The 21062-nt window shown below is 36.3% G+C and overlaps 4 protein-coding genes across 4 annotated transcripts; 2 read left to right on the top strand and 2 right to left on the bottom strand.

The window, feature by feature from the left end:
* Positions 1–11824: 11824 nt before the first annotated feature.
* LOC129738609 (uncharacterized) lies at positions 11825–13899 on the bottom strand. Its single transcript, XM_055729844.1, has 3 exons — positions 13745–13899; positions 13028–13149; positions 11825–12932 (listed from the first exon to the last, which is right to left on the bottom strand). Exons 1-3 carry the CDS (start codon positions 13877–13879, stop codon positions 12575–12577), a joined length of 615 nt encoding a protein of 204 aa, XP_055585819.1. The 5' UTR covers positions 13880–13899; the 3' UTR covers positions 11825–12574.
* LOC129738610 (NADH dehydrogenase [ubiquinone] 1 beta subcomplex subunit 1) lies at positions 12186–12540 on the top strand. Its single transcript, XM_055729845.1, has one exon. The coding sequence runs from the start codon at positions 12320–12322 to the stop codon at positions 12488–12490; it is 171 nt and encodes a 56-aa protein (XP_055585820.1). The 5' UTR covers positions 12186–12319; the 3' UTR covers positions 12491–12540.
* A 267-nt stretch (positions 13900–14166) lies between the features above and the next one.
* LOC129751433 (RNA-binding protein pno1) lies at positions 14167–16349 on the top strand. The gene is made up of 2 exons (XM_055746931.1): positions 14167–14405; positions 15788–16349. Exons 1-2 carry the CDS (start codon positions 14287–14289, stop codon positions 16293–16295), a joined length of 627 nt encoding a protein of 208 aa, XP_055602906.1. The 5' UTR covers positions 14167–14286; the 3' UTR covers positions 16296–16349.
* Positions 16337–18584, bottom strand: LOC129751440 (small ubiquitin-related modifier 3). The gene is made up of 4 exons (XM_055746942.1): positions 18362–18584; positions 17971–18090; positions 16732–16891; positions 16337–16641 (listed from the first exon to the last, which is right to left on the bottom strand). Exons 1-3 carry the CDS (start codon positions 18377–18379, stop codon positions 16751–16753), a joined length of 279 nt encoding a protein of 92 aa, XP_055602917.1. The 5' UTR covers positions 18380–18584; the 3' UTR covers positions 16337–16641; positions 16732–16750.
* Between the last annotated feature and the right edge of the window lie 2478 nt (positions 18585–21062).

The following is a 21062-nucleotide window of genomic DNA, read 5'->3' as shown; positions in this document are numbered from 1 at the left end:
GTATTCAAGTTTTAAATCGTAACTAAAAGTCCCACATATTTTACGAACAAGTTCTAGAGTATTCTCGCCACTTTGAAACGGTACTCCAAAAATCATTAAATTTTTAGAAATAGCCTCTCTATTGAATCTATCAAGGTTCGTTTCTAGCTTTTGTACTTGATTTGAAAGTTTGGAATGTTTGGATTTGAGACCAGATACTTCTTCTTCAAGAGCATCATTCCGGGATTTTAAATCTTTGAAATCCGTCTGAATTTCTTCAAATTTCGAAGATAAAAATTCCTGTGACGCCTCTATCGCAGAAGTAACTGATCTCATATCCATTTTTACCGAAGTCAACTCTTTAGAAACAACGTTATAAACTGTTTCCTCAATTTTCATGTTGATATTTTCTATAATTGTCTCATGATCTTTACGTAGAGTTATAATTTTAGAATAAATAGATGCACAATTTGGGTCACAAAAATATTGCTGTGCTTTCATTTTGCGTGCAGCACTGCCAATTAGATTTTTACAACGTAGATGGACACTTTTAAAACAATACGCACAAGTAATAACTTTCTCAAGGTTGTTTTCCACGTTTTTACATTCAGTACACATTACTTCATTATCACATTCCATGTTCAGATCAAAATAAGATACAACTAAAAAGATTAAAAAAGAATCAAACTTGTTAAAAATACTCACAATAAAAATTAAACAAAAGGGGACTAAATGAGATATGAGGTAAATGTAAATTATGATGAGTACGGAGATGAAACTATGAGCTAAGACTGTGATGATATTAATAAGCAGCGTAATAATAATAATAATGAAAAAAGAAAAATGTTCAAGTCTACAATAAGCAAGGACAACACGTTAAAACTTATGTTCAAAAAGAAAAAAAAATTGATTAATATTTTAAAGTTAACTAATAATATCAAGGTAACAAAGTAGTAAATTAAAAACTAACTAAATATTACTTATAATTACAAACTAATAAAGCAATTGCCAAGAATATTGCAAAAATTTAACTCTGGAAATGAGAAAAAAAAAATCTGTTGAGAATGATCGCTTTTCAGAACAAACAACTTTCAACTTTATGTTGCACTGTGTACGGCTTCCAAAAAAATACTTATACTAGTGACAAGTCACCAGCGAATCAGCACGAGCTAGTTATAACGATGTGTGCTACTGACGGAAGCAACAATACTTTCGTTCTACTCATGTGTGCTGGCTGCCTTCGCTTAATCTTCACCGCTAGCAATCGAGATTCACTAACAAGCTAGCAAGTGTAAGAAACACAACCCTTTGAAGTGCGCTAACAACAGAGACACACACTTTCGCACTACACGCAAGTGCTCCGAGGTTCGCCAAATACTACACCGCACCGAGAGTAAACATTCCTCAAATCCTTGTCAACGTTATCTGGCCAACCATTTCTCAAATAAGATAATATCTTCTGCAAATATTTATCTGATCTAGTTTCAGAAGCCACTTGTCAAAAATCAATCGGAAATTCATTAGAAAAATTCAAACTCTTTATGAACTGTTCATCAACTTTCTTCGGAACCTCATCATTCAAAGGGAATCTCGAACAAAAATCCGCGTTTCCCATTTTGTTCGATGGCCTGTAAACCATGTCAAAATCGTAAATTGAAAGCTCCATCACAAATCTTTGCAATCTGGTTACAAAAATCGAATTTTTCCCATTTTTTCCTAGAATTCCCAATAAAGGCTTGTGATCCGTGTATATTACAAATTTTTTTCCAAATAAAAACTTATGAAACTTTTTTACCGTTGACACTATGGCCATTGCCTCTAAATGTAAAATTGGATAAGTTTTTTGTGCCGAATTCAAAGAAAAAGATGTAAACCAAATCGGCTTTTCAACACCATCAATAATATGTGAGATAACCCCACCAAGTCCATAGGAACAAGCATCCGCCGATACTACTATAGGTAATTTTGGATCATAAAATGTCAAAATATTAGCGTTTAGTAATTGAATTTTACAATTAGTAAAAGCCTTGTCGCATTCATCATCCCAAACATAACGAACATCTTTTTTCAACAGATTATACAATGGATTCAAAAGCATCGAAAGATTAGCCAGAAATTTGCCATAATAATTCAAAAGACCCAAGAAAGCTTTTAGCTCAGACACATTTTTCGGAACTTTGGCTTCTTTTATTGTAGTAACTTTTTCAGGATTAGGTTTTAACCCATGTTCACTAATAATATGACCTAAGTATGCCAACTCCTTCACAAAAAATTTACACTTTTTTAAATTTATTTTTATGTTAGCTTTCGATAATCTTTCCAACACTAAAAATAGCTTCTTACGGCAAATTGCTACGTCCTTTCCCGCTATCAACACATCGTCTAAATAACAAAATACAAAATCAATCCCTTGAAGAACAGTCTCCATGATATTTTGAAAAATACTCGCACTTGATGACGCTCCTTGCGGAAGTCGATTATAGCTGAAAAGTCCTTTTATTGTGTTTATTACGACGAATTTTCGCGATTTATTAGATAAATTCAACTGAGTATAAGCCATTGCCAGATCCAGAGAGCAAAATACCTTGCTACCAGCTAAAGATGCAAATAAATCTTGAGCGGTAGGTAATGGATAAGTGTTTGGAATAAGAACTTTGTTGATAGATACTTTACAATCTATCACGAGCCTTATGCTGTCATCCTTTTTCATCACTACAGTATTGTTCCGATTTTGTCAGCTCCCGATTTTGTCTACCCCCGATTTTGTCTATCCCCGATTTTGTCAGCATTTCATCCCGATTTTGTCAGCCTTTAAATTTAGTTGAAATTTTCTGCTTTTGAACTAAAATTCCCAGTCATTTAACACTGTATGTTTTTTTTTTTTAGTTGTCCTGACCCACGTAGAGGACCACCCATTAACCACTTGGTATTTTAGGGACCATTCAAATATTACGTAACGCTTTCAGGGGGGGAGGGGGTATAGCAGTTTGTTACGCTTTGTGGATTTTGCTTAGAAATTTTGAGACGATTGTGTTACGTAGGGGGGAAGAGTGGTTGAAAATGCTCGGAAATTGCGTTACGTAATATTTGAACGGCCCCTTAAGGGTTGGTATTTTAAGGGTTGGGGGTGATTGAAGGTTCATAAGAGTTTTCATTGATGACGAATGGAAGGCGGTTGATAGTTGACCGCATTTTGATCACATGGTTTATGGATAGCCCTTAGGGATCATCCATAAACCACGTAGACTTCAGGGTTGGAGGGGGGGGGGGTTGGCCAAAGTCTACGCTCCATACAAATTTTCGAAATTTTTTATGGACAAAAGTATACGAAGGGGGAAGGGGGGGGGGGGGGGTCTGAAATGACCAAAAATAAGTCTACGTGGTTTATAGATAGTCCCTTAGGAAACTCTCCACAAACCACGTAGATTTGTCGTTTTTCATAATTTTTTTTTAAATTCAGATAAATAAAGGACGGTTCAAAATAAAACATTTATTTTTGTAAATCCATAAAAAAGTACCATTACATACTTCAAATTAAAACGTGATCAACAAATTCAGCTGTTTTGCAATTGCATATCAATCCTGCAGCTACGCACCAACGGTTTTTCAAACGGCATGTACAGAATCCATTGTATGAAAGGTGTTTGTAAACAATCACTTAGGATTGAGTTCTTGAACAGGTCCTCCATTCTGCTATTTGCAAGACCTTTCATTTGACGCCTCAAGAACTCAAATCGGTCAAGCGGTCATCGAGAAACGTGTGTGACATTATTTTGTAACATACACACACACACACATACGCACATACATACACACACATACATTTACACATACAGACATGTTCCGATCTCGACGAAATGAGTCGAATGGTATATGACACTTGGCCCTCCGGGCCTCGGATCGAAAGTTGGTTTTTCAAAAGACATGTATTCCCTTCTTTGTAAGAAGGGTAAAAAATAAAGAAAAGGGGTCAATGTCACCCCTTATCACGGTATTGACATAAAATATCCAAATAACAAGTAAACGGACAATCATCAAATCAAAATTGAAATTATTTTTAAGAAAAAATGTTGTCCCGATTTTGTCAGGTACCCTGTTTTGTCAGCCCTAAATTCAAGATGGGGCTGACAAAATCGGAACAATACTGTACCACCACAGGAGAAGCCCACAAACTAGTTTTAATAGGCGTGATGATGCCATCCTTTTCTAATATGTTCAAATGTTCCACTACCTTGTCCCTCAGACGATAAGGAACATCATAAGCCTTTCGAAAAATTGGCTTGTTTTCTCTTAGCATCAAATCCGCCTCAAAACCTTGAATGGGTTTTGCAAAATCCTTGTCAAAAAGATTTGGATATTTTTGCTTCAATTCCAAAATAAATTGTTCTTCCTTCGATTCAGCAATAATGTTCTTAACAGAATAAACTTCCGAAAACTTTTTCCTCCAACTTTCACAGAAAACGTCCAACCAATTTCTTCCTATTAAAGGAATAAACTGATGATCATCATCCAAAATAATTAAATCCATATTAGCTGATTTACCGTTTAAAGAAACTTTCACAAAAATTTTCCCAAAAATGCGTAATGTGGAACCATTTACCACCATTAACTTACGATTGCTTTTTTCAACTAAAAATTTTTCAAAATTTAAAAAATAATCCGCTCTGCTTATAACCGAAACAGCTGAACCACTGTCTACCTCCATTTTTAAAATCTTGCCTCCCACTGTCACATTAAGGAGACAAGGCTCACTTATACTGTTAATAGACTTAATCATCATACAAGTATAATCACCTGACTCTTCACTGCTGCTGTAATCCACTCTCAACCGCTTGAAATAATCGTGCACATCCTTCTGTCCCTCCTTAGGCTTTACGTCGACAAAATTTACTTTGTTTCTCTGATCCTTCTTGCGCTCAAAGCATGATTTCCAAACATGGCCTAGCTCTCCACAATAATTGCACTTAAAATTCGCGTATCTTCCTCTACCATTTGCATTACCACGGGATCTTGATCTATTCCATCTCATATTCTCCCTACTGCGCGATCTGTCTCTTTGAGGCATACGTCTATCAAATCTAGAGTTTGTTTTGATTAAGTCGTATGAGCCATTGAACGTGTTTTGAGAAAATCAGTGTTTAATTTTTGGATTACCTTTTTAATTCTCTTTTAAACAATATTGCTTCGAGTGATCTAAAAATATGATAGTCTTTTCAAAAATGCATTAGCTATAAGCTGTTATATCCGAAACAAACATAAGCATGCTATTTACCAGTGAACTTGTACTTACGACGTATCGGTTGACTAATTTGGCGCAAACGTCATAATGTTAATCTTAGAATCCTATCCATTAAATTAAACAAAATTATATAAAACTCCGTGTTTTCATTCAAAATAATTGATACCTCTAATTGTATGGACATAAAAGTTAAATTTACATGTCCTTAAAAGCAGAATTCGTAGTTATTTTCGAAACGTCGTAAGAACCAATAAAAAAGGTTGTGAAAATTGAATCGCATTTGTAATTTCGAATCATGTTTCAAATTGTTATTTTGTGAATGTTGTCCAGAATAATCTCAAAATGGGCCAATTTATACAATAATAGATTAAGAATAGGCTAGTGTACTCTAATCGAGTATAGTTTAGTTCATAACAGTGAACTCGTACTTACGACCAATTGAATAAAGTTTTTGTCGGAAAGGTCATTTTGTAGATCGTAGAATTTTCTCAATATGTGACGAAAACTTATTGTTATTTAAGCTTAGTTAAAAAAGGAATAAAAAATATAATAACGAATAAAATAATTAACAACAAAACGGTGTTTCACGAGATTCAAAGTTGCTCTATGATATCACCGAGGGGATCCAAATCATCGTCAAAGTTCTCGACTTCTAGTTCCTCATTCTCATCCGCACGTTGCTTTCGTTTACGACCACGTTGCAGTGGAGCAACTTTTTGAAGAAGTTCTTTATAATATTCAGTCTTTTGAACATACTTCATCAGTTTCCTTAAGTCCTCAGATTTTGCTTCACTCAATTTTATACGCTCGGTATTCATGACCGGGACTGATATCGTTGTTGGATTATCCGTATTACATTACCTGATAACAAACATTTCACGAAAGCAATCATCACCGATATCATATTTAAAGTTTACAGCATGAGGGTGATCGGTGTTGTATGAAAACATCATTATATCAGCAAATCGAATTTTTTCTCCTGAAGTGTCGGTTTTTGGAATCTGGTACCGGGTTTCAAGGATGCTGAAATTCTTAAAATCGTCCAATTTCATTTGCACAACATTTAGTGGGGTCGATCGTTGGATTGAGGCTATCATGACCGCCCAGTCCTCTGGTACCTCAATGTTAACCGTTAATTTTCTTTTGCAGCGTTCGATAGCGCCATGGATAGTATCGACCTGCATATGCGAGTGTCCCGTGACCATAAATTTGTGGTCCAAACGCATCGACCGTCCATTGCTCTTACACCGTTCAATAAAGTTACAAAAAGTGAACACCACGTTTTTGTTTTTATTTTGTCCCGCACACCGGTCGCTGTACATAATGACATGGCTAACTGATGTTGGCATTCCCATCAAGTCTTTGATAAGACAAGAGGCTATTTCGTTTGAGCCTCGCTTTGCTATTGTCTCATCCCATAAATAACAGGTTCCAGAGTTTTTTCCAATGTGTGTATTAAATATTGTTAAATTGTAGACATAAAGTTGCCGACAATAAAATGCCTGACCACAAGTAAGGTACGGAGTTGGAAGCTGTTTTTGTAAATCAAAAGAGAATGTTCGAACTGTCGGATCATTTGACTTTGCAGATAAAACATCAACCTTTTTTGATTGATAGACGCGATTTGCAGCTTCCAAATGTTCATCTAGTTTCGATTGTAATGCTATCCTATCTGCCTCAGATGCGTTTTTTATGAGGCATCGAAGTTCGTCACATCTACCACACGTATCTACACTGGGTTTCTTGAAACCTAGCCCCATAGATTTAAAAATGGACAAGTAAGTGGAGTAATGTGCCGGCTGCCAACTATCATTCTCGCATTTCTTTCGATACAGCTCATACATCCTAGAGACATTGAGGTCAGGAGCCAGATAAAGCTTACTTGTTTTTTCTCTAGCATAATGGCTCGAATAGAGAGGGAATGATTGTATGTGCTTTTCAATGTACGTTTTTTGTTCTTCCGTTAATTTTCTAGCTGAGACATTTCGTTCTCTCTGGTCTTCAGTAGCCATTCCTGTTCCTTCAATTTTCGAAGAAATACATCTCGTTTTCCTATCTTTGACGTCAAATGTACTCATATACATTTTTTTGCATACGACCACGCGATCTCTGATTCCTGGCAAGTAATACGTTCGGCTATACACACGTTTTGAATTGAAGACCTGTAAATAATATAAACGACATGAATAAGTCACTATACAACACCATTCAAGAGTTAAAATTAGGAATGAGTCTCGATTAAAATGACAAAGAGAAAAAAGCATTGAAAGAAAAAAGCGTCGAAATTCGAGCAAATAAAAACATTATCATTTTAACATTAACATTCAAGTTTGGATGAAAAAATATCAGCTTACCCGAGTTCGCCTCGATCCAAAGACTTTCATGTGAGCCGCCAGGAACTGGTTTTGACCTGATCGTTTAAGGCTTAGCAGATGTTTTAAAATTTGTTCTCTTATGCTGTCAGGATATTTCAGATAACATTGGCGCCTGCATTCGCAAGGGGGACCGATTTTCCTTGCTGGGCACGTCGTTCCGTTCGTTCTAGTGTACTGCAACCCTTTTTCCCGAAGAATCCGATTAGTTATGCGTCAGTTGCCAATGCGTTTTCGTTCGGGTAGAGTTTCATTACACTCAGCAAATGGACCCGACAAGTTGAAATTCAGTCCTGCATCATTTGAAACAAACAATGGATCGACGTCTGGAATCACCGTGATATCATCCACGAAACCATTATCTATAAAAAAAAAGTAAGAAAATATATTAAAATTGAGATACAAGAATACTTCTGTAAAAGTTTTACCTGTATCTTCATCTGAGGATTTTTCACCTGCTTTTCGTAGTATGACTTCACTGAAATTTAGAAAATATTCCTGAAGACTACGATCATCTATCAGGTTGGTGTCTTCCTCGGTAGAAGTATCGTAATTTTCATCATCTGAGGGACGCCAGGACAAATCGGAATCAGAAAAATCGAAGCAAACTTCGTCGGTCTCTTCCTGTTCCGAAATTACCTTACTGGACAATCCTGGGCCAGTTGTAAGCGGGGATGACAAAATAATACTTTTATTTGCATCCGTTTTTGGTGAAGGTCCAGAGACGCTAGTCGGATCACGTGGAATCGCCGAAGAGCTAGCTGAATAAACCGAAAAATTTGGATTCATGACTTGCTCCAGCTTTCTTTTCGGCGTCGACGCCTGAACGCGGTTGAATGATGGCTGCGTTGATAAGTTTTGAGTTTTATTGGCTGAAAACAAAATACTACGAGTGAGATCTTGAACACACTATAAATTAAAAGAAAAATACTCACCGTCCTTATTTTCGACCGATATCTCCGCCAGGGGCTGTCTGTTCGGGGGCGAAGGTTTCAGGCCTAAAACTTTCACGCAACCGCTGTTTTCGTCGTGTGAAACACTGAGAACGGGCATTCCCGAATACAGTCTGGCGTAACACCGATGCTGACGCCCTGTATTTATCCGCATCGAAGCACTTGTTGCATTTAACAAGTGAGGTAGCTGCCAACTTCTAGACAGGTTACCAAATGATGTTCCTGGTAGATCCCCTGTGCTTGAACGCAACAAAGACCTATTCGGCCCAAGTGTAATATTTACAGCTTCAGAAACCGGTGCTTGAAGCGGTCTTCCAGGAATGACTTCAGTGGACTGGACATTCCTCGCATCTACTAGTGACTCAGCTGGTCGCTCAAGGAGTGCTTGGGCTGCATCTGTATGGGAAAGTTTGATTTTGAATTACATCTTAAAGCATCATTTAATTTTCAACAACTTACCCAACAACAATTTGAATCCATCCATTTTAAATTTGCAATGAAAAACTTTCAATGTTTTTGAAAACTCGCAAAGCGTTTGGTTTGCTGCACAACGTCGTAAAAACCAAAACAACAAGCTGTCACTAGTGACCTTTTGCTCCACGGCAAATCAAAACGTTGTAAGAGCCAAATGCACTCGAAAAGTTTTTAGGACGTATTTCGAAAAAGGTTGCATGAACAAATGAGTGGATTTCTATGAAAAATAATTATACGTCGAAATTTCAAAACTTTTTAAATTGCTTTATTTCCTATGTATAATCATGCGTGTTTTTTTTGTATATGAAGATCACGATAAGCAATCGTTTGCCGTTAAAAACTCTATTTTGTTTACATTGGCTCATACGACCTAATCAAAACAAACTCTAGAAATGTTCTAGCATCAAATCTACTGAACCGATCTCCCAGTCTGTATTTAACAGAATTAATGTTCTCAACATCAATTTAATTTTAGAAAGTTAATTAGGATTAAGTTATCATTTGGATCAACATGTGATCCGTTGATTTTTTATACAAATAAACAAATAAACAAATCAATGAATTTTTCATGATCAAAAATCCTTTCTGAATTTTTAATCATCCGCTCTGCCGTTTTCAAAGTTAAATTTTCTTCATTGAATAAACGCTTTTTTAATTCCTTATCCTGGATTCCAATAACAAGTTGATTCCTTATGGCTCGATCGCGATAACCATCAAACTCGCAAGCCTCAGCCAACAGTCTAACTGCTAATATAAAATTTTCATTCGATTCCGACGGACCCTGCTTCCGGTTCCTAAATCGAACATAAGCCTGAAGTTCCGAATCTTTCTTGTCATATCTCTCCTTAAGTTTCTTTGTAATTTCCTCATAAGACAAAGTTTTGAGATCGACCGCCGGAAACAGAAGTTTGATTTCATCAAACACTACCATTCCACAAAACCCTAAGAAAATGTCCTTCTTTTTTTCCTCTCCAATATTATTGGAAGAAAAGAAATATTCCAATCTTTCCACGTAGTTGGAAAACGACGTTCCCGGAACAAATGGGTCAATAGTGCCAAACATCGACATGACTATCAAAGCTATCAAATATAAATAAATATAAAAAACACAATCAGTAAAACACTGAGATCCTCAAAATTCGATAAAAGAAAAAAAAACAATTGAACTCACCCTGCTAAACAATTGATGGCAAATTTAAACTGTTGCCCACCACTGAATCAAACAAATTCCTCGCCAACCAAAAACAACAAAGAAACCGCTAAACACGGCGTCCACAATGGCGAATCACGACGCCCGCGATGGCGCTTAACGACGCCTGCAACTACACCTAGCAAAAACTCTGCTCCAGCACAAAAATCCTCTAGTAGCGTCACCAACACCGGCTACTATGAAATTATAAAGAAAGTTTCCAACTAAAATCTTCCAACAAATTTGAATATACAAAATTTTGAGCAAACTCACCAAAAATTTTCACAAAATCATAAATACTGCTTACAACAAGCCAAAATAAACAGCTCCAGCGAAAATATACTCCTGACTGGTCAAAAATAAACAATGTTTCCTACGAAAAAACAACACTATGTTATCACAGTTTTAACCACTTTTATCCTCGTCGCCACTTTAAAATAAGACTGTTATCGGATAAAGGTCACAAGACTTAAAATTGTTACTTACTCTCAGTAGGGCCCAGGAACAAATAGACCGAGAAAATCACTTTTATTTCACAAGTAAACTTCCTAGGTACAAATCGTGAAAACTGCAAAACACGAACCTACTTCGCAAAAACCATTGTTTTGTTTTAGAGAGCTAACGGTTATACGCAAAAACTTTGGAACTGAAAATTGGGTTCCTAACACCAAGCTCAAATGTAAAGTAGATAAACGGTTAGCAAATTCAAAGTCAACACTCTAAGTAACTCAACAAAAGTTATTTGTTGTAATTATTTCCAGGGAATTGCAAGTTAGAGCACCTGTATCCGTGGTCCAAACAGCCGGTTTAGACCCAAATTCCGACCCGAGCAACCGCATTGGTGATCCATTATACCAGTTTCAACTCAACTTTTTTTAGAGCTGGTATAAGGATTGATCCAAAACTGATGAGATTTGGATCCAATTTGACGCAGTTCTAAACCGTTTGACAGTTAATGGAACACGAGTGCAGTTGCCAGTTTTTTCATTGGATCGGATCTAATTTCTTTGGTTCAATTCTTGTATAAATTAGACCCAAGAATAGACCACGAATACAGATGCCCTTACAGCTGCTTGAGTTTGGTGGACCGACTCGAACCGACGAAAATTTAAAAGCACATGTACTAGGACATGTTCGAAGTTTTTATAGAAATTCGAGCATTTAAGGGTGTTTTGTAACGGTTTTTAGCCGCTTGGGGGGGGGGGGGGGGCTGATCATTTTTTCAACTAAATGCACCAATTTAGGGGGTGCCACGTTGAAAAGAATGTCGTAAAAATCATCCCATACAAATTTGGGCCAGTTTAAATGTCCAACTTTTTTAAAATGGACTTCTCAAATTTGTGTATTTTAATTTTCACTTTTCTCCAGAACATTTAAACCAAAGTTAAGTTCTACAAAGTAGAAGTGCATCGTTAAATAATTGTTCCTGAAGGGGAGAGCAAACTGACAGCACATGTCACTGCGTTGCAGGGGTGCTAGGATGTTTTGTCAAAAATCAGAATACCGCGAACAAAAAATCAGAATTTTTCAGATTTCAGATACCTCTAAATCTATAGAAATAATGCAGCTCTGCTCAGATTGCATAAATGAAGGTGAAATACACGTGCTATAAACGCCTTAATTTATGCAACAGTTGTGAGCTCGATTTTTTCGAAGTTCAAGTTCGACTAAAAATTCTTTTTATAATTGAGATGTTTTGTTAGAAAATCAGGACATTTGAAAGACAAGTTTTCAAAAATCAGGACAATTCGAGTTTTTAAAAAATCAGTACAAATCCTGGAAAGTCTGGCTATCTGGCACCTCAGCTGCGTAGTTTGGTTCGCGTGCTATTCTCAAAAGTTTTGCGTAACACCTCGAAGTAATTTTTAAACTTGCTTATTTTCCCGAATTTTCCTTTTACTAATGAATTTTAATATTATATTTTTCACCATTTTAGGCTTCATGTCTTTGGCGGCCTTGTGGCGTCGCTATAGAGTTGTTATCATCTTTCCCACGCTAACCGCTGGGTGTATAGCTGCGGATTACTCCCACACTAGCCAGTGGAAAAAGAGTCGAAACTTACAACAGAACCTTCCGAAACAGGACCAGGAGTTACAATAGAAAATCTATTAAAATGGTATTCGGAATAACTCGCCAGTACGCCCTGTTCGCGATTCCAATGGCAGGATTCGGCTTTGGCTGGTTCCTGGACAGGAAAGAAACCGAACGGATGACCATGTTCCGCGATAAGAGTGCCCTGTATGGCAAAGTTCTAAAGGAAGGAGAAAAGCCTTCCTGGCCATAAACGGTATGACGTCATTATATCTAGCTTAATAAACTAAGGTTGATTTAGAAGCTACGCTTTCTTTTTATTGATGAATGCTTCGAATTACGAACATTCTCGTAAGGCGTCAAGAACGTCTGTACAAGACAAAACATTTCGATTTGATAGAACCCTTTCTGCTTGGAAGAACATCTCCACCGGTAGTTGACCACTGTTGTGCATGTCTTTCGAAACACTCAGTATACAGGGGGTGTTTTCATTCAGCTTCCGACTGAAACAGGCCGCAGTGTCGAAAATTGTTGCAAAGAAGACACTGTTCAGATACTGCTGCTGAATGTCGTCTATTCCAGCTGTTTTTGCGAGTATCTTGTGGATAGATTCGATTATCACCAAGCTCGGTGTAAAGTTCCAGCTTTGAATTTCGTTTAACTTGAGTAGGATTGCCTCCGGGGATCTAGAATAACTGTAAGTTGTTTAAAATAAAAAAATAAATACAATTATTTTTCGGCTTGCACCAGATAACGTTACATTAATACTGATTCTAATATATGAACTTACATAAATATAATTTTTTTGAATATGCTATCATAGTTGTGTAGGATTTTTGGTGAAACGTTATCGATCGGCTTCTCCGTTACAAAAATCACATGTTTGTTACTTGTTGCATATTTGATGGCAGTCTAAAATGGATAAAAAATAGATTTGTACACCAACACAGTCTGTATTATCTTCGCTGCTGTTATTAAGAAATTTATCGTAATCGAAATCAAATAATAGAGCATTGATTATGATGGAATTGAGTATCAACAGATTTAAATATCCCCAAGCAACGGTAGGTGAAAATTTTGTCGAACAACGTACCTACATGCATATATATATTTTTTTAAATTTACTTCTTATTATCAAAATGAATTTTCTTGACCCAAACTATGATTTGGTATCTATAGTCTTACGTTGAATCAATAAAAAACAATTACAATTACAAAATAATAATATTTATTAGAGACCTTTTAACCTTGAGAGGTTATTCGGGTCTGATTTCTGTACAATTACAAAATGTAATCATTGAAATTTGTTACAATTTTGTCGGTAGAGCTGTTCACTTTACAAGTAATATAACCAAATAAAAGTGACTATTTTTTCATAAATTATCGTATTCATTGACGTACATTTTCGTTAATCTCAATATACGACTCGCATCCTATTGTTCCAACTAATTTTAGATTTTGAAGGTGTCGCTTGAAATATATAGCAATGAATTTATTTGATACTTACTTCGAAGAAAATGTCTTGAAGACGTCGATGACTTTCGCTATCCTCTAAAATTAGGATGTTTTTCAACCGTACACTTCCTTGCATTCTTTCGCCAAGAAAAACGATGCTACAAGTTTCAGGAAAAAAATTGTTCATAAGGTTTAGCAACCACCCTAGAAAACACACTCAAACAATTGTTAACATACAAATTGAGTTTGGCTTCTTAATGCCTCAATGCCTTAATGCCGTTTCAAATAAAGAAATTACAAAATAATTGAGAAAATTTACAGTATTGCATCAAATAATACCCAGTGATGTTTGATATGGGTTGAAAGTGTTTAGAGTTTATGGAAGCCTAAATATAAATATTTTTGTTTACCGTGTTTATGTAAATCTGTTTCTGAAGGGCACACCAAAAACCAAAACAAAACTGACGTCTCGCATTTCAACTGCTCCTTTTGTCAACAAACTACCCGCCCGGCCATGTGCTAAACTGAACACAAAATTTTGTTATCGTGTTTATTAGGCCCCCGGAAAGTTTACCTTTTAAATAACTCTACAATATGGAAGTCGACGGAATTGATGTGCAGGTGCTTGCCACGGAGAAGCCCAAACCTTCAACAGAAACCACCAAACCTAGCAGCAGAAAGGAAGTGCGTAAAGTGTTTGTTCCTAGATCCAGGTATGTCATATTTTGTTCTCTGTGTAATTCACTGAATTATAATATCTATTACTAATTATTAGTTTAATAGCTTTATTTAAAAAAACGACAATCGGGTTTAAATAATATTGTATTATATGTTTTATCAAAAGTAGTCCTACCTTTTTTATTTTTCCTACTTAAAAAAAAACGGGAAAATATTTTTTATACCTATGTACACTTCACTTTTTTTAACCAACTTTCAAGAAAAAATATGGAACTTAAAATCATGCTTCGGCTATTTTAGAGGAATAAACCGTTTGGTAAACAATATTCATTTGATCAGCCAAAATTAATGAAGATTCTCTGAAAATTACCCTTATTATTATATTTTTATCATCATTTCCGGTTCAATTTTATGTTCGTCTTCGAACAAGCCTGGTTCTACCTACATAGCAAAAATAATTAGTAATCTACTCTTTGTACATAGAGTTCTACCGATCTACCAACTTGAAAAATAGTAATTTCTTATTAAAATATTACGTTACTTTTTCTCTTATTTTTCTTAATCTTTAATATGCATATGTTTAAATTTCTTAAGGGGGGGGGGGGGGGGGGGTAGGGTCTAACACTTTCAAAAAATCGATTTTTTTATTTTTTTATTTTCTTATTGTAAAACATTTCAAGAATGTTGTGTCCAATTTTCAAGTCAATTGAAGCAAAACTGTAGAAGTTATAGGCCTTTATCTCCTCCTATCTAATACTGCAAGTAAGCAAGAGCAGAAACTTCAAGCGCGTTTTTCTCGAAAGCACATTTTTAAAGTCCGTGGACATCGTCATTTGAAAACTACTTATCCGATTCTTTTCAAATTTCGAACATATTTTCTATATATAAAATACCAGATCCCAACGTTTTTCTTTTTTGTTTTTTTTACTCTGGGGAGATTTTAGAGGTGAAAAATGGTGGATTTTTAAGTGAAAAATCGTAGTTTTTACTTCAAACAGCCACAAAAATTTCATAAAAATATTTTTAAGTTAAATAAAAACGTTGGGGTCCAGAAAAACATCTATTAAAAATATTTTGCTCTGATTTTTTGACTTCAGATGATTCTGTGCTGAGATACAGTGTCCACCGCAAATCCTGCTTTCTAAAAGGCATCCTCGAAAATGCTCCGTCACCGGCTCATTTTTCAATATTTTTCTACGAAAAAATTACTAAATGTTCTTTTAACAATGCTTTGTATAATGCAAAAAGTTTGAATACATTTGTTTGAACGATAACTCTAAAAAAAATCGTGAAAATGGTGTTTTTTTTATACCCGTTAGACCCTACCGCCCCCCCCCCCCCCCCCCCCCCCTTAAACTGTAATATGTATATTTATTATTATACTATTACTCACGTTACGAATTCAAAATCTTTCCAGACAATCGGCGTTGAAGGAGCAATGGTTAAAAATATTCACACCAATCGTCGAACAACTTCTGCTGCAGATCCGCTACAACATCAAAAGTAAACAGGTAGAAATTCGACTGGGTCCGGAAACGAAAGATTCCGCCAACCTGCAGAAGGGTGCCGACTTCGTTAAGGCATTCATTCTGGGCTTCGAAGTGGACGATGCATTGGCACTCCTTCGGCTGGATGATCTATTCATTGAATCGTTCGAGGTTACCGACGTGAAAATGCTAAAAGGTGACCACCTCAGTCGAGCCATTGGGCGATTGGCCGGTAAGGGCGGCCGCACCAAGTTCACCCTGGAAAATAGCACAAAAACCAGAATTGTGCTACAGGACTCTAAAATTCACATCCTTGGAAATTACAAAAATATTCAGTACGCCAAAAGGGCCATCAGCCATCTTATTTTAGGATCACCAGCCAGTAAAGTGTACGGCAATTTAAGATCGGCTGTGGGGAAGCTTTCTGATCGAATGTAGGGAATATTCTTTCGATTCAATTTTGTTTAATAAAAAAAATCTTTAAATACTTAATTGTCTCATTTATTTTGTATCAGATTTTGACCTGCCTTAAAAATTAAAATGTATTTTGTTTTGGAAAGAAAAAAAAACTACATCCGGGTTGCACATGGAATTTGAAAGCAAAAACATAAATTATCGTTTTCCTTGTTTGGCGACCATGTCGTGAGATGCTGAATGCAGGATCTTCGCACTAAAAACAGCTCATACTTTAATTGTTTTCTTCTCTCGCGCCTTCTCTTTCTCTAAGCTTTTGGAATTGAGTTCATCTTAAGTCGTGTAAGGTTGTGTTGAGAATATGTGGGCTCTGTGACTTACAAAAAAAAATTTATTTAGTGCTTTGTCTTCTCACTTTGACCTCGGAAGTGGGTTTTTTAGTTTGTTGGTGTACACGCACATTGTTTTTAGATTATGATTTAAAAGTAAAGCTGTCCGCCAGTCTGCTGTTGGTACACCTCAATCGTGTCTCCTTCTTCCATTTCCAGCGTCGTCGGGGTGTCATTTTCATTGATCGGCTGGCCATCGAAGCGGAATCGGACGACTTGCATGGACAAACCCTGAAAAGAGCCAAGGAAACAATGAATAAATTGAAAGATTTCTTACTAATGTTGACAAATTTTCGAAGAACACTATCGAAAAAAAATTATGCATTTACAGTTTATAAATAATCCTTACCATGCACAAAATATAATCAACTATCCAACACTACGGCCAAGAGTTTAAAATCTTTTTCCAAAACAAATCATTTTATATCGTGCGTATCTCTGTTATTAATCAATCTACTGTTTATCTGCTTAGCTTATTTGGAAGCTTATGGGTTGTACTTGATATTCAGTGCAATTATATTTTTAGACTTCTTTTCCGCTGTTCGGTAAAATATGGAAATTTTGACTTTAAGGATTTTTAAATTAAAAGCAATGTTGCTTATAAACGGCGCATTTGTAAATTGTTTTTTTTTTTTTGGGTGATGCATCAATCGATTGATTTTTTTGGTAGATGTCAAATCACTTTCCAATGCTTTTGCATAAGTTTGTTTATAACCAACCCAATAAATAATAATTTTTTGGTAAAATGATAAATATTATTTCTCAATGCATGTTACATCCAAAACTAGGATATGTATTTGTGAAAATGATTCAAAATATTAACTCGTCTTTTCAAAACATTGCATATTATTCTAGTGTTTAATATATACGAATTGTGCAGTTCTCAGGCGATGGCTTGGTTTGGCATATTTTTTACTGATTTAAAAAAAAAGTTATGAAAGGCATTGCAAGTCACTTAATAAGTACGACTCCAGTACCTCGTTTAATGATAAATCTACTAACTCGAACTTAAATTTAAGATATACAAAAAACTGACGGTTTTTCCGGAAGAAACAAAGTCGTTCTACGCCCAATCGCTCTCCTCTTTAAAATCTTGTAACCGCAAAGGGTCGCGCCAAACAACCAGTAGCAAATTATGTGGAACTACCCTAATCGGTATACGTTGAGCGCGCACACACACAAGCAACATTTATCCTAGTGTGCGACTTTCTAGGTGTTTCTTATTCATCAGAAAAAAAAATTCATGTTTCATTGAATTAGCAACTAAGGATTCATGTAAAACGAGAAAGAACAGGAATGAAAGAACTTACCGCCCGATCACAGTAGGCGTTCATCAACTTCCGTAGGGGTGTGTGCTTCTTGATTTTGAACTGGACCACAGCATTGTCCTGTCCTAGCACCTTCAAGTTGATATGCTCAGACTCGGATCCCTATGAGCCATCACCGGAAATGGTACCACCGAAGACGAAAATCGGGAAATAAATCGAAAATTGGAAAAATAAAATAACAGCATTAGTTTTTCCAGCCGATAAAGCGTGCAGATTGATAATTCGCTAGCGCGCTGTTAAACTGCCTGTGCGCCATTATATGGCGTCTCCCTTCTTTTTCCGGCTGGGAGCAAATCACAATGGTGGAAAACAGCAATCTTTCAAACACGAAACTCCGATCATTTACACCACAATTCGCACCGATTTCACTTACCTTCTTTTCCTCAGACATTTTTCTGCTAATTTAAAGTGCGGGGAGCAACGGTAACAAAAGTATTTCTAGTTTAAAGTGATTTTTGCACACTGAAACTTCACGGCACGTTTTCACTTGCAGAGATCGCTTTTTTACTGCTTCCTCACCACTAAACTGCAGTCCGAGTACAAGCGAGCGTCGGTCTTCGTCTCCGTAATGCGAGTGAACGAGTAGAACGATAGCTGCTGAATAGATTTTTCATGGCGGCCGCCGATGGCTTTTCGGTTTCTTTCGACACCGATGTCACGCACACCATAAAATGAAACGAGCGTCAGATGCCGGCTGTCGCGGCGGGTGGCAATTTTCCTGCAGTTTTCGGGCAGTTAACGGATTACACAACGAAACGAAATTATACACACGATAGGTTTATTTATACACAAACTAAAATCGACAATTTAAATCATGAAGAAAGGCTAGTGTACTTATGTATTTATGATTTTAAACGATGCTTGAACAAACAAATTTTAGAAATTGTCTCTGAATTCCCCAACCGAAGTTTTTGTCAACATCAGTGACGGCGACATCACTGGCGACATTTCATGTTAACCAGACATCTATCAAACATGCATGCAGAGTACCATTACACATTTAATGTGTTGGTCTACTTATTTCGATAATGTGTGAAATTTCACATGCACACTAATGTGTGAGATGATTTGTCAGTGTTGACAATAAGGCTTTGAAAACAGAAAAAAATCATTCAAGTTAATAATTAGAATTACTCTTCATAGTATTTGCAATTCGAAGCTTCCATTTTAAAGAACAATTTTGAAATTTTAATTTGACTAACTAAAAAAAATCATATAATTTTAAAAGGTGTTGCAAAGCATACCGGGTCAGCTAGTAATACATAAAAATCACTCATTTTAAATCCGTCAAGTCCTTTGAACTTTCCCAAACCTGAGTTTATTGTATACATTTTATGATAGTGATATACTAAAGATTTACTCATACACGTGTTATATTGATATAAATGTGCTTAGTTTGGAATATTTTTTTCTGGGAACGCGCGACAATTCAGCTACGGCGCCTATCATTTTCTAAGCGTGAACTTTTCGTGCAGTTCCCATAAATTTCGCAATGGGCCCACGGTGCCAGGGGTGCCAGGGGTGCCAGCCAGGACAACACGAAGCTAAACATCAGGATTTTTCAGGACACCCCTTGATCTGGGTTGCCAGGTGCCCAGATTTGTCTGTAAAACCAAGACTTTTGACCCTTCGTCCAGATATTGGTCAGACACAGATTTTGCCCAGATTTTTGCTGAGAGTGCCCAGATTTTACAGATTTTCAAAATTGAGTGATGAAACCAATATTTATGGATCGGATTTGATCCGTAAGTGCAAGCCCGGTTTACAGTTCTTGTGAACTCGAACTCGAACGTGAACGTGAACTCACCACAGTGAAAAAATATTCCGCAGTGAAATGTCAAATCGGTCAAATCTTCAAAATTAGTAAGAGGTTTGTTCAACTGCGGGTAGAAATTGGTTTCGATCGGAAAATGACAGATCATTCAACCAATGTTTTGATCGATACTTGTCGAACCAATGCTCAAATTGAAATTCAAATTTCTCAAAAAAACATATTGTTCTTCTTCAAAACAGATTCAGCTTTGAAAACGATTGATTTAATCAAATAATCCCAAAGTTCTTATCTTTGAATACAATGAATTTAAATTAAATTTTATGAATTTAAAGTACTCCCAAAAAGTATTTATCGATCAAGGAGTAACGAGCTTTAGCGATTCGTTTCTTTTGAAAAACTTATTGAAAGGACGTTATGAATATAATTTCTACAAGATAGCCATTTTTTGTTCTTGATTAAAAATTGACAAACAAAAATTTCAAAATTACTTTTAATTAGTGAAACAATTGAAAAGGTTTTTATTTGAACAAAGCGGAATCTATTTTTTTTATTTCAATGGAATCTGGCCATTCGATGATCTTCATTTACATTTATTCGTTGAGAAGCTCTTCCAACCATCCAGAAGATCTTTTAAAATTGTATCGTAATTGTAATTGTATCTCTCAGTTATGGAATATGGTAGCTTCTGTTTCCAGTCAGCTGCCAAAACTCACCTCATCAAACTCGAGCGTATCCAATATTGTTGTCTCCGCATCGCTTTGGGCTGTATGCCCTCAACGCATAACATGAGTCTCGAAGTTTTGGCAGGAATACTCCCTTTGAAAGATCGATTCAATCTACTATCACTTCGGTTCCTCATCAGGTGTGAGGTCATGAACCCATTGGTGATCGTTAATTTTGAAAGGTTACTTGAGCAAAATTTTCATACAAGATTTATGTCTATATACCATGTCCTCATGTCAATGCAGGTAAACCCTTCTCCCGCTCGTGTTTGTAGCCCAGACTTCGATAATTCTTCTGTCCAGTTTGATTTGTCTATGCAGCAGGAAATTCGTGGAATCCCGGATCCGCATCGTCCACTTCTGATTCCAAGAATTTTCGAAGCTAAATATAGACACGTCGATGCTGATAAAATGTACTTTACTGATGGATCACTTATAGAGGAATCAACAGGATTTGGAGTGTTCAACGAAATATCTAGCACCTCTTACAGCCTCGAGTCACCATGCTCTGTGTATATAGCAGAGTTAGCATCAATTCATTGGGCTTTGGACAGTATCGCTTCAAGGCCAGTTGGGCA

Source organism: Uranotaenia lowii, chromosome 1, assembly GCF_029784155.1.
Source record: "Uranotaenia lowii strain MFRU-FL chromosome 1, ASM2978415v1, whole genome shotgun sequence".
NCBI classification, from domain to species: domain Eukaryota; kingdom Metazoa; phylum Arthropoda; class Insecta; order Diptera; family Culicidae; genus Uranotaenia; species Uranotaenia lowii.
Note: the sequence above shows the minus strand (reverse complement) of the source record. Positions and strands in the feature narration are given on the sequence as shown.